This window comes from Liolophura sinensis, chromosome 6 (genome assembly GCF_032854445.1).
Source record: "Liolophura sinensis isolate JHLJ2023 chromosome 6, CUHK_Ljap_v2, whole genome shotgun sequence".
Taxonomy (NCBI): Eukaryota; Metazoa; Mollusca; class Polyplacophora; order Chitonida; family Chitonidae; genus Liolophura; species Liolophura sinensis.
In genome coordinates this window covers 24,653,059-24,667,996 of record NC_088300.1, presented here as the reverse complement: position 1 = coordinate 24,667,996, position 14,938 = coordinate 24,653,059, and the positions used below count along the sequence as shown (strand labels likewise).

Here is a 14,938-nt window from a genome sequence, read left to right as displayed (position 1 = left end):
CTGATGAGTGACTTTAACAGGGGACGAAAGTTAGAGCTATCGCACGTATAAGAAAGCTTATTCACCAAGACATCTTTGCTTGTATCTGAACAGTCTGAAGTATTGTATTTCAGTATGATATAATGATAAACTGCAGATGTCTTCATAACCATAGATGTAATCATAGTGGCGGATAGGGCTACATCTAAAACGAAGACCTCTATATGGACGAGTAACCGTTAAAACTGGTTGGCGAGAAATAACACGAGAACAATTGTAACGTAATATATTTACATTATTTAATTACATTATATAACATGTAATTATTGTACTTTTTTTTACAAAAGTAGGTATAGTAAATGGCCATATTGTGAAATACAAAGCAACATGTCATTATTTACTTGCATAGTATAATACATAGTAATTTCTATTAACACTGACCATTCCGGGGTGACAAGAACATGAAAACATAATATGAAAATGTGCATCATGTCAGAAGTGATAAGCGGATATTTTAAACTGAAGAATCATGTATGTAAAGTATATTACACGTACAATAATGTCACTGAAATACAACTGGTAACATTGCTCACATCGCAAAACAATGGCCTCATTAGCCGTGCATGTCCTAAAACATTCATGTGCATTTCTGTCAATCAAATACCTCCAGTAACAACGACTGAATGGCAAGTGTATGACCTCATCAATCGTGCCCGTTCTTCACCGTACATGTACAATGCTGTCATTGAAAAACAATTAGCAATAATGTCACAATGGCAAGGACATGATCGTGTCTGTTCTTCACCATGTCAGCAGACAAGTGAACTGCATGCCTCCTCAATATTTCATCACTGTGATGCCTGCTCAAACTTTTATCATCACTTTGCCATATTTTCTGCTTAGTCTTCTAGTATAGAGCCTGCTCAATATTTTTGCAATACTCTACCATAGTACCTCCTCAAAACTTGTTCATGGCTTTATTATAGCGCCTCTTCAATACTTCATCCCTAATCTGGCATAGTAGCTGATCAAGGTTGCTTCACAACTCTCTGATACCTGTTGAATATTTGATCACTAATCCTGGCATAGTGCCTGCTATGCAGATTGCAGCAAGATATAGTTAGATTGTGCGAACCTGTGCCGACACCCATAGATGCGACGAGGTGTCACTCTCCTGTCATAAGGCACGTGAACACATTAACACGAACCAGTGACACACCGAAGCATACTTGAGATATAGCCTTGAACAGAAACAAGCATGCAGCTCAGCGTTTTCCACTATGGAGGTTAAAAGTGTAATAATAATACTATTTTTAACGAATCAGATGATGAATACTGTAGTGATTTAAAATTATATTGAAACATCGGCGTTAACTTAAGAAGATTTAAGACACAGAAACGAGGCCGCAAATAACACTGAACTAGTGAATAACAATCCACTAACTAGTTACATGCAAGTGAAGGGCCAACATTGTCAACACAGATTATTGTATCATCAGTTGACAATTTAGCCCCAACAATACTCCTTAACTTTAATTAAACAGTAAATATGTATCACATTTATTACTTATTATATGTTATTTACAAACATTTCTGTACAACAAAAAGGTTGTTAGACACGGACACTCACGCCACCCAAGTATAAGTCACATTTTGTGAAACAGAAACATCCTATCAATTTCCATTTTATATCAAACCTTTACGTTGAACAGTAATTTTGGGATTCACAATTAGAAGACATCTAAAATACAATTCATTGTTGCGTCTATGCAGACATAGTCCTGAAAAAACCATGCATATCTCACAATTTCACAGCCTTCCGGAAATACAGCATACAGAGAATAACCCGCGAACTGTAAACTCGACATCTTAACATACATCAGACATGCAATTATAACATATTCGTCAACCCGGAGCAATTAACATAATTCCATTTCCAAGATCTGTTTGGAAAATGCTGCTCTGGAAGTGGAGAAATACAACTTAGTGGGGAGTTATATACTGGAACAATTCTTGTCCCGTATACCTGAAAAGAGGGACAACAAACTGCTGCAATACTCAGTGACGTCATCGGTGTTTACTGTGTCACGTGTGTTAAAATAGGTTTTGGAGTTGTGAGGAGATCATACGGGAAACTCCATGGTTTAGACTCTACAGAGTACATGTAGCATTCGAAACTCGTTCAGCCACGTTGATCCGCGTCAGGAAGATTGTATGGCTGCCCTATATCCCACACAAAGTACATGTAGTCTACTTAAGTAGACGTTCGCATCAACGTTTACTATATACACGATCATACAAGTCCAAACCGTAAAATGTCAAGATTCAAACGTATATTTTACTGTTGTCAGCAATCAGATACCAAGTATGCATGATTGCAGACTTTCAGTTTTCGGTCGAACTTTGTACCCATTGGGCAATCCATTTTCAAAGGCCCCAAGTCTTTCACATTTATTGGCACACATAAAATGAAATTGGTGCAGGACTCGGGATCAGCATATATACCAACTCCCAACTTGCTACAGTCCACGGATTTGGCGGCTGAAAGAAGAAAGTCACATTATAAATGACCTCATCCAGAATGTAGAGTACATGGCAGTTTAACGCTTTTCTCCAAATGAGTAAACACTCAGTGTTAAAAATGTTATAGAAGCGTTGTAGTAAAATATGAAAAGTTATTTTCCATATCAAGCTAGAAATTTGATATTATCAGTTAAGTTTCCCGTGCCACTTAAATGCCAACATATTCGTGTTGTCAAGAGATATATATAATTTTTGTAGTGATAATACAACAAGCAAGTTGACAACAGCTTAACAAATCACATAACTGACCATGCAGAGAACACGCTACTTAAACCTGGACTCTATATAATGCGTGCATGCACAGACTTAAACCCCGTAGCCCGTGCCGAATTTAGACTTGGTGAGACCCTAAGCTATATAAATCTTGTGGCCCCTAGTGAAACAGTAACACCAGAAGGTCTCATGGTATGTACAAAAACACAGACTTGGACCGCCACAAAAGAGTTGAAAGTACGTGAACATATTTTCAATGAAACTAAATTCAAATTAACTTCAAACAAATGCACTTATTTCGCTGCCTCGAACACAAAGATTATAATATACATATGGTGAAAGCTAAAACAAAGATCTGAAATTTTGTGAGGCCCCAGGCGATTATGAGGCCCTAAGTTATAAATTGTTTACATGTAGCGTGTACCTTAATTGGGCACGGTTTGGAGGGGCATGACGGAAGTGACATACCTGCTGAGGGAGGATTATGGTCGTAATCGTGAGGATGGTCGTGGTCTTCATATTCCTTCAGCTCCGGGGCGTCCGTAGGCTCTGGCTTCCAGGTGGTCAGTTCTTCTTTCCAGACCGTCGTTGGCTCAGGCTTCCACGTCGTTGTCGTGGTTTTGGGGGTTGGTTTTGCAGTTGTTTCCGGTTCTGTTTGGATCTCTGCCGGTGGTTCCGTGTACATATCCGTGGAAGCTTCTTCCGCCTTCGAGTCTTCTCCTGGTGCCGGAGACTCGACAAACTCCGGCGGCATGGTGTGCCGTTCGGGAAACTTCGGAAGAAGATCGGGAGTGGCCGGTTTTTTCTGAGCACCGAAACCTTTGTATTCTTTGTCATCGGAATCGTATACCGGTTTGAGAATCTTCTTCACGGTGCTGACGAGCGGGTACTTTCCGTCTCCGCAGCTTCCTGTGAAATCATCCATCTCCAAAGACCACATAAAGGCTCCGCCGAGGCCTCTTGCAATGATGTTGTTGGCCTATGGAAAAGCAAACTTGATTAATTGAAGTACATAAGAACAATTAAACTAAAGTTTTAAAGGTACAATATTTAAGCTTATTACTATTTAGATAGATATATCCTCTTTTTAATGGAGAATGCTGAAACTCTATTTAGTTAACACTAAAATGTTTCCATCAAACATCGTATAAGTGAAATATTCTTGAGTAGGGCGTAAACACTAAATAAATAAATAAATAAATAAATAAATGTGTTGCCATGTGCGTTATACTTTAATGGTGAGACTGTCCGGGTTCTCGAATCCCGCCCATCCTCCGTCACTGCCATGAGCGTAAGGCACATCCTGGTCCTCTATCCATTCCACTTCCCAACCTTCCTTCTGAACCAACTCACAAACCTGGAACCGAGGAAAAGTAAGAAAAATTACATCAATATATCGACAAATAGGCCGGCGACAAAACGGAAATGACAAACATGAGCAACTGTATATTTGAAGTTTTGTGAACTTACGTGAGGGCAACTGGAGCATATGTCCACTTTTACAAGCAAGGTAGGTATCTTATTTATTCTTGAGTTAGTGTAATATCCTGAATTCTGTTGGGTTGAATGTACTTTTCAACTTAATTGAGGTCACATCAAAACTTCAGTGTCTTGATGCATGGCACAGCGACATCTGTAACATTGTTCTGCTATTTTCGTTTTATTTTATTTCCAATATTTCCAATATTTACCAATATCTTCCAGACAAACTTTCTTTCTCGACAGTTTGGTATATCCCAGAAAAGAAATAATGATCACATGAATTCACCTAAAAGAGTATGAAAAAGGTAATTGTTCTGTTCTTTGCACAGTGATTGGTTTGTTGTTCCAAAGTAGACTAAAATTGCAGTTTCCCACAAAATAAGACCACAGAGTAACATGATACAATCCCAGCAATATGTCTAGGAGGAAAACAATAGCTTTGATAGAGATAGGTGTTTCACAACACAGAGTTAAGAACATAGGCCTAAGGGATATTTAGACTAGTAAAAACCCGTAAAGTTTGTACTGTCCTATCATAACTCATTTTAGAAAGTGTCGATATCGAGTCTTGTGTAGATCAGGTTGTATCACGTTGGACATCTTGACAACATTATTACATTCGAGATATCTTTACCTTTGTACAAGCATTATTACATTGGGAATATCTTGGTCATGTATCACGTATAATAGAATATCTATGGATCCGTCTGGCTTATATATTACAGGATCGTTATACACTGGGGATATCTTGACCATATACAACATCTGGGGATATCTTGTTAATTAAACATTTATTATTATGTTGGAAATCTCCTGACCATTATAAAACCATTATTACACTGGGTTCTAGTGAGGAAATGCTAATTGTGAGGAAAGTCATTTATATGTTGTAAATATAATTAAGACGTACAGCAAAGAGGGAAAAACCAGATCAGCGACGACAGTGTGATAGTTGGCAAATCGTCACACGTGACCGATGAAATACGTCTTCTAGTGAATTTACCTCAGTTAGGGTTTTATTCTAACTGTTCATGTAAATGCATGAAGAGTAACAATAACACGTTCCATAGTAAGTAATGACTTTAGCAGAATCAGGTGAAAAAAATGCAGCGATGTTCATTGCAATTTATTAACACGCCACTTGTCTAGAATTACTCAAAATACTGAGTGGTCATCTCGTTTAACATACAATAACATAAAAACAATACCAAGGCACCCCCACTGACCTCATAGTAAGAGAGAATACCCTGTTCACCGGTGTACTTCCCTTTGGTATAACCACCTTCCGCTGACTCTCTTATTCCGTGTTTTTTCGGGTCGGTCAGAAGCCATGTCTGAGAAAAGGTTGGTATGCCAACCATTATCTTCTCCTTGGGACATCCAGCTTTAATCCAATAGTCGATAGAAAATTGCTGAGAAAAGAATTGCATGAAGTTTTATCTGTGAATGAGGGTAGCAATTTAAAACTAATCTCTCTGTATGCAAATTGCATTTAAATTCGCCAACAAATGTCTTCAGTATCTTCAAGATATACTTGACGTCGCTAAAATATCTACCACTGTAAACTAACCGGTTTAAGCACTACCAGGAGTGAACATATTACGCCAACCCCCCGGTCCCTTGTAGCAAAAGTAAGCCAGATCCACATTGCACAAGTTTTAAGGATATATTTTCTCTGCCAGTTAAGAACAAGAGCAAGATAACTTTATTTACAGCATTAGTTTTAAAGGTTCTATTGGGTGATGAAACATTTCCAACATGTCTAGAGGGAAATAAAAGCTTTCACAGAGAAAGGGTTTTGACAACACAGAGTTAAGAACATAACACTATAAAAACTACAAAACTACATATTCAGAGAGAAAAAAAGATTTTTTTTTAGATCACGAGCTGCAACGCATATACATTTGTTTAAAAATGCACCTCACGATAAAGAACCAGTGAACACCATTGCAAACAACAACAACGAAAAAAGGGTTACTCGCTTAAGTTTGACGGGATCTGCTAGATAAAAGCAGATTACTCTTGCAATGTAGTATCTATCTATAAGATAACTGACTGACATTCTGAATGTTAAACGTTAAAACGGAGCATCACATGTATGAAAATAGGACCATGGAACCGAGTGCTCCACACGATAAATATCCTTGCCACTGTGAAAACTCATTGCCTGGTTGACGGGGAGATAACTCATACCTGGTTAAGTTCGGCCTGTTCTCCAGGAGGGTCCAGACGGTGTGCCCACAGAGGGCTGGGGTGACCAGTATGCATCTCCCAGCCAGAACCGTGGTAGTTGTATGTCATCAACAACAAGTAGTCAATGTAACTAGGGCGAGAAAACAGACACTGAACAATCTGATACCATAGGCATGATGGTAAGCTGAATAATCTGATACCGTAAGCATGATGGTAAACTGAACAGTCTGGTACTTCAGACATGGCAGTATAGTGCGTCTGAACAACCTGATACCAAAGACATGATGGTAAACTGAGCAATCTGGTACTTCAGACATGGCAGTATAGTGCTACTGAACAACCTGATACCAAAGGCATGAAGGTAAACTGAACAATCTGGTACTTCAGACATGGCAGTATAGTGCTACTGAACAACCTGATACCAAAGGCATGAAGGTAAACTGAGCAATCTGGTACTTCAGACATGGCAGTATAGTGCTACTGAACAACCTGATACCAAAGGCATGAAGGTAAACTGAGCAATCTGGTACTTCAGACATGGCAGTATAGTGCTACTGAACAACCTGATACCAAAGACATGTAGGTAAACTGAGCAATCTCGTACTTCAGACATGGCAGTACAGTGCGTCTGAACAACCTGATACCAAAGGCATGATGGTAAACTGAGCAATCTGGTACTTCAGACATGGCAGTATAGTGCTACTGAACAACCTGATACCAAAGGCATGAAGGTAAACTGAGCAATCTGGTACTTCAGACATGGCAGTATAGTGCTACTGAACAACCTGATACCAAAGACATGTAGGTAAACTGAGCAATCTGGTACTTCAGACATGGCAGTATAGTGCTACTGAACAACCTGATACCATAGGCATGAAGGTAAACTGAGCAATCTGGTACTTCAGACAATGCAATATAGTGCTACTGAACAACCTGATACCATAGGCATGAAGGTAAACTGAGCAGTCTGATACTTCAGACATGGCAGTATAGTGCTACTGAAAAACCTGATACCATAGGCATGAAGGTAAAATGAGCAGTCTGGTACTTAAGACATGGCAGTATAGTGCTACTGAACAACCTGATACCATAGGCATGAAGGTAAACTGAGCAATCTGGTACTTCAGACATGGCAGTATAGTGCTACTGAACAACCTGATACCATAGGCATGAAGGTAAACTGAGCAGTCTGATACTTCAGACATGACAGTGTAGTACTAATGAACAATCTGATATCACAGACATGATATTAAACTGAATAATGTGGTGGTAAACTGAAAAATCTGATACTTTAGACATGACAGTATAGTACTACTGAACCATAGACATGAATGTAAACTCAGCAATCTGATATCATACACATGAATGTAAACTGAATACCGTACACATGATAGTAAACAGGACAACCTGGTACTATAGTCAAAAAGTGCGCTGCACAATACAAGGTCTCTGTTAAAGCTAAATATATCAATCTCCATTGGCGGAGTCTTCCATTTTCCAGGTATCAAGATGCAGATTTTTCCTTTATGAAAATGGCTACCAATTTACATGGCATTCATCGTATATCCATTTGTTTTTCCATATTAAAAAATAGCACATTTGGGTAAAAATGTCCTGAAAACTTGATGAAAGCAAAAAATAAAACAACAATCAACCAAAAAGGTTATGTGAAGTGATTAAAAACACACCCTGTTTATTTCAATTTATCTTTGGGCTTAATATTATTTCGGTCACACCATGAATTGTTTCCTGTTAGAATGATGGTCCATCTACAGACTGCAACGGTCTGACATCCCGTAATAAAACAGCCAAGTTTGTACAGACAACATCTGCAGTGTACACTGACACCATCTGTTGTATACGGACACTGTGCTAACACCATCCAGTGTGTACTGACACCATCAAGTGTGTACTAATACAGCTCAATTTGTTTCCATCTATCTCAAATCAGAATGAAACAGATCACGGCTGATTGTTTTTCTCACTAGATCCAGTCTATATATTTATTTCATTGGTTGATGTTTATACCCATACGCTGCAGTGGCGGCCAGTTTCACGAGTGGTAGAACGAAAGTAACCGAGGTAAACCACCGGCTAAAGTCAAGTTATTGACGAACATTCCAACGTGTAACTGGTCCAATTTAGATTAGAGATTTGTTTCGAATGTGTTTCATGCAATCGTCTTTAGCTTAAGCTGGGTCGTAAGTATTCTGATCACAGCTTAAGATACATAAGTAAATATAGTCCTTAAATTAGCAATTAATTCACTAGTAACAAAATATTGACATTCATTGGAAATATTATGTTACAGTAAGCATGCAACATGGCCATAGCAATCATTTCTCCTGTTGTATTGACATTTCAATGACATTTCCAGCAAATTAGATGATAGGACTGCTGAAAAAATGCATTAAAATGCTAAGTTAATCTGTTACAGCGAATATTGTGTTTCAAATCAATTTTAAGTTGCAAGGTATGGTAACAAAGCGTCTGAAATTAAAATTTTATGTCATTCTAAAGAGATCGTAGAAAATTCCTGGAAATATAAGAAGGAAACTTCAAGTACAGTATACACCACTCGAGGAAATCAAAACGTGCAATGTGTAATATCCGTGGAATGTCTTAATCAAAAGCTCGATGGAACTTTTCGTATTTTACAGTTATATCTTAAAAATGTGTATGTCCAACACGTTCGAATATGTTCACCTCCTATACACGAGGTGAATCGTTTGAAATAAAGTGGTGTGCATCAACCGGTAACAAATGGTTGGACCAAGTAAACAATATTATGGTGTCAACATTGATCAGTTATACTTACTTCACTACTTTTTCAGGCTCGTATGATTTACTTATGTAAAATATACTTGATGCAGCAGCCCAAGCTAAAATGAGCTTTTCTTTTCCAGTTTCTTTAGCTTCATTGGCAAATGCGCCATACAGTTCCTGTTGAAATAAAAAAAAAGACATAGAGCTAGAATCACACTCCAGGTACATGTAGAATTAACGAAGCATCCTTGAAGTAGCAATATGAGTTGGAGGTACAAGATCATTGCATGGTGAAAAGACATAAGTAATAGCGGTAGAGGTACACGATCACGTGTTTTGGAGGTAGAAGTGTTGTGGGGCGACTGGCATAACAATGATAGAGGTACACAATTAATGTGTTAGAGGTACATTTACGGACGCTATAGTGGTGGTGGTGGTACTCTTTTACGGTACTGTGGGGTTAGAGGATTAACTATCGTGCAGGTGCATAATCAACGTGTTATAGGTTAAGGAGCAATATTGATGGAGGTACATGAATAATGTGTGGTGGAGGTACATGTACAAAATCATTGCAGGGACAGGAGTAGAAACAAACTGAAGCAATAAGTTAACTCTTACAATCCGGAGTTCAGTGTTTCTCTGGTGTTCTCCTGCCTGAAATAGTACTGTGGTTTGGTATCATAATAAGGACATGAATTGGTGCTTATGACAAGCAGAACGTCAGATTTGTAGCACAAAACATACCTTCATCAGAAGGGTAAACTTGTACTTATCATCCGCTTTACTACCTCTCGTGGCCGGAAATTCCCAGTCCATGTCAAGTCCATCGAAACCGTATCTGTAAAGAATTAGCAGATTCATCACATTAACTGAGTAAGAGCTGGGGATCATAAAGTGCGTTCACCTAGATCCAGTATGGTCCATAAATAAACAGGCGTTTGCCATACTCTCTTGGCATGTACGTAGTCCTATGCACATACTGGACAGATCAGGAAGACAGCCGATCCAGAGGAAGGCGTCACGATGCATACTCGTTGTACAGTTTATAAACAAAATGGCTGGACGCGAGAAGTGTCACGATAAAACTCTATATGTTTAACGACTATTTCCCATAATACCAGAGTTGCCTGTGTTTAGTAATATCTCTCCACGGGCAAAGACTGACTGGAGGGATAACTGACAAAGGCACTAGTATATACCTTAGTGGCGTAGTTTTATATATTTATACACTTCTGGTATGAGAATAAACAATATAGACAACCTGTCTGACAGAGACAATGATTGAGATGATGCTGACGTGTGTGATGTATTATCTCTTGAAATGGTCGAGGTAATGCATCGGATAAACAAAAGATAAAGATCGTAGTAACACTTGCCAGATGTAACAGGAAATATTCAAGCTTCATCTGTGCTACCTTATCAACAAAATATCGCCTTAGCAGCAGCTACGTGTCTTTTACACCAAATCTTGGATTTATTCTTAATGTCTTTATCCGTTGATGATCAGTCTGTGTTAAACTATGGACGGTGTTGTTTTAAGCTGTTAGATTTTGGCGTCTTCGCATTTGGCGCGTCTCACATTGGTATCTGGTCAGTTAGCGGTAAAGTTTATTTCCCGCTCGCTTTGGAGAATGTCCATTCCGAGGGAGCGGATGCCAAAACCTTTCAAAATGGTGATAAGTACACTGAGGTCCGGCAGAAATCGTTAGCATTGATTTTGGCTGGAATAACTGACGTCCTTCAATGACAGGGCCAACCCTCAGCGGAAAGAAGATGTCACAGAACTATCAGCACAGGACAAACACGGATTATCACCACATCCGAATCCCGTGCTCCTAACTTAACAAAGCCTTCCATCTTGATCTGGTGTTTAGGGGCAGATTTGCTGTGTTCTTTTAGGCGTTTCAACATTAGGTTCAATCAGACACAACGGCATTCATGAATATCGCACAAGTCATGGTTTATTTGAGCTCTACTTGACAAAATTTTATCCATCACTAAAAAACTCATTTTGCCCGATTTAGGCAGCTCTATTGATCTTAAAAAGTGGACTTGAGGTTATTTTGTGATAGGTAAAATAACGTCTTGATGGAATAACTTAATTTTCTGCACAAAAGTATCATTTTTATGATGTTTATCTAAAAGGCACTTGTTTTTATAATACAATCTTTCCCTTTTTAAGTTAAACACTCAGAAAGTGATCTCCAAGCTCACGGATGAATTACGCCTTTATCAGTTGATTATGGCGCTGATGATTATTTAGACAAGCTAACAAATACAGCATAATGTCTTCAGTCATTAATACCTAACAAACACTAGCTGAGTTAATACGGCATGCACCTAACCTGGTCTGAAAGTTCGTGGAAAGATTTGATGTTTCTAAAAAAAATTATGAAATGTATAGATAAGCAGATCTTCCAAATGTCCTGTTTTAAGCCAAAGGATAGTTCCGAACTGAAGTTTAACTGCCAATATCGTCGGGAAAGTCATGTGTAGGATGTCAATAAACACATTGCCAAGTGTTTGACAAATCGATACAAAACAAGTTCTGGGTGTTGTTAAAGGTTGTTGGTTTAAATCAGAGTATGCCCTGTAGGTAGCGTGTCGCCAGACAAACATATTTGATCGGGCAGATAGTCGACTCCATGAGCAGAGGGTCATTCGAGTAAATCCCGAGCACAAAGTTCATGTGACCAAACATATCATTCTCCAGTGAGTCAGCTGATATTTGAATGTGAAATTTGGACATCATCTTGAATTGCAAGATTTTCTGAAATGAGACTTGATTCGTTATTTAAGATTCTGTAGATGTTAGAATGTGTCCATCCATCAGACGATCCTAATTAGACATTAGAAGTTCTTACATTACCTATTATCAATAAAGTATTTACTGATTGTCGAACAAGTCACGCCGGAAACAACAGAAAGCACAGCGTTTGTATAGGGGTCGAATGGGGGTGGGGGCGAGGAGGGAGATGCTGAGGGCAACCAATATAATTTGCCAGAAATAAAGATAATTAACATTAATTACACTGTTCAAAAACATTTCTTAAACCATTCCATCTGAATTGACTTACCGCAAGCGGCAAAACAAGAGTTAGATTAGTTTGCCTATTACAGATCTTTCGCCACGTTGTGGCTGTAATACTGCCACTATGGCATAAAACCATTGTCCTGAGTTCAGTTCACTCCTGGAGTAAAGCGGGGCACTATTTCAATCAAGGGGAACAACTCTTTGAGCACCGAGTAGTTTCGATGACATTTAAGATTCAAGAAATTAAGCACCATAAAATTCAACATATCACCGCGGTTTAGTTGATACTTTCTGAACCAAGTGGGGATAATAATGCATCTCACACATATCTAAGATTTCAAATTTCTCTGATGTTAGTACCTTATTGCAGTATTTGGAAGACTATTTCGATTTAAAATCATTAATTGAAGGTATATAAAGGAACACCAATTGTATTTTAGTGGGAAGATGATGGAACTTTTTATTATCATCGTTATTTGCTATCGGTGAAAGGTTTGACGAGCACAGGCAATAGCCACTGCGAAATTCTCCTATTACTTTAGCGTGACAACCCAAGATCAGTGCTGGAGATTGGCAGCTTCATCAGATTTCTCATCACATGGTTTTAGGATGTTTGAAATAAACTTACTGTCGTAAATACTTGACGCAGTTCTTCACCCATACGCGGATATTGTCGTCAGAATCCATCATCGGAATGAAAGGCTTGGAGCCAATCCTCCAGCCACCAACCGATGCCAAGATCTTTAGTTTCGGATTCTTCTTCTTGAGAGCCAGGGTCCTTGCGTACAGACCTGAAATACCACATTAGCCTGTGAATCAGATTATACTGATTGGCGTATATCTTAGTAAAGATCTTACCCACGATAAAATAACCACGGGACTTTCGTACTTTAATGCATTTTCTCGTGTATTTCTCCCGTGACCGGATTTCACACAGGGCCGTGGATTAAACCATGCACGTTACAATTTCAATGTGTTGATTTCTCATTTTGGCAGACATTTTGGCTATTTAAAAGGTGAACTCTGTTCGTTAAGACATGTTTTACAACGTTTTCTTCTCATTTCATATCTTTTTCTTTCTTTTTTTTGTTTTGAATTATACATTGGGGTGTGCCAGACAGAAGGACAAGTTTAAATCACTGTGTTAATACTGTATATAAAGGGAGTAACAGCATTTAAACCCGCTGGGTTTACCGTCTTCGCCCAGGTCATTCCAGTTGTTTGGCTTCAAATCCCGGCCGTCTTCGGTGACGTCCACGAAAGCAAATATAACATGGGTACACAGAAACGGGTCGATGTTCTCAGGCCAAAACTTTCCAATCGACGGCCGTGCATTTGCCGAGCTTTCGTAGTAACAAAACATCTTTTTGCTAGCAGCTGTAATAAAGGAATACAAACGCGTATAACATTTATCATCATACTAAGTCTAGCAGGAATCCTAAACATCTTTTGAAAGATGCCCTTAATTTCAGAACAGATTATTTCTATAGATCCCTTCGAAAGTAAGTGTGGCAATGACCTTATCTAAGTTTTAACTGCACTTGAGAGGGGGTTAGGCCAATAGAGACGCCCAAACAGTTCAATTCCACCTCAAATATACTCAGCGTAATTATACTATTGAGTTTGAACACAGTTCTATCGATCTACACGCTCCATGCAACAAAACATTGAAAGTTCAAATTAGTCTTAATTAAACACAAGTGTCATCTAATTGTTACTGGGTCAATGATGAGTGTGGTTGTCAGTGTCAGTACAAACTGGCACCACTGGTCACACCACGTAAGTCTTTCCGTTTGTCAAATTAACCCATGTAAGGCCGATCGGCCTCAAGGGTATGTACACTTTGATCAGCCGGTGATTGTGTGTTGAGATGGGTAATGATTGCTATTCTTCTTGAACGTTACAGAGCACGGGAAATGTCTATCGCCTGACTAATGACAAGAGTTGACAATTCTCAAGAGTTACTTTTAATCTTGAGTTAGTAAAATCTTGAAGTGCCAGAGAAGACGAAAGTGATGGAATGTTACAGCATTTGAGAGCACTAACTGAGGAATGTTGCAGCAATGCTGCAGTATTTAGGAACACTAGTGGTGAAATGCTGCAGTATTTAGGACCACTAGTGGTGAAATGCTGCAGTATTTAGGAACACTAGTGGTGAAATGCTGCAGTATTTAAGAACACTAGTGGTGAAATGCTGCAGTATTTAGGAACACTAGTGATGAAATGCTGCAGTATTTAGGAACACTAGTGGTGAAATGCTGCAGTATTTAGGAACACTAATGATGAAATGCTGCAGTATTTAGGAACACTTGTGATGAAATGCTGCAGTATTTAGGAACGCTAGTGGTGAAATGCTGCAGTATTTAGGAACACTAGTGATGAAATGCTGCAGTATTTAGGAACACTTGTGATGAAATGCTGCAGTATTTAGGAACGCTAGTGGTGAAATGCTGCAGTATTTAGGAACACTAGTGGTGAAATGCTGCAGTATTTAGGAACACTAGTGGTGGAATGCTGCAGTATTTAAGAACACTAGTGGTGAAATGCTGCAGTATTTAGGAACACTTGTGATGAAATGCTGCAGTATTTAGGGACACTCGTGGTGGAATGCTGCAGTATTTAAGAACACTAGTGGTGAAATGCTGCAGTATTTAGGGACACTCGTAGTGGAATGCTGCAGTATTTAAG

At 38.8% G+C, this 14,938-nt stretch overlaps 1 protein-coding gene across 1 annotated transcript; it reads right to left on the bottom strand.

Annotated features, from left to right (window-relative positions):
• Positions 1-384: 384 nt before the first annotated feature.
• On the bottom strand, positions 385-13,613 carry LOC135468550 (acidic mammalian chitinase-like). Its single transcript, XM_064746868.1, has 9 exons — positions 13,445-13,613; positions 12,879-13,041; positions 9,961-10,054; positions 9,269-9,393; positions 6,451-6,580; positions 5,484-5,669; positions 4,007-4,132; positions 3,244-3,754; positions 385-2,520 (listed from the first exon to the last, which is right to left on the bottom strand). Exons 1-9 carry the CDS (start codon positions 13,611-13,613, stop codon positions 2,327-2,329), a joined length of 1,698 nt encoding a protein of 565 aa, XP_064602938.1. The 3' UTR covers positions 385-2,326.
• Positions 13,614-14,938: the final 1,325 nt, after the last annotated feature.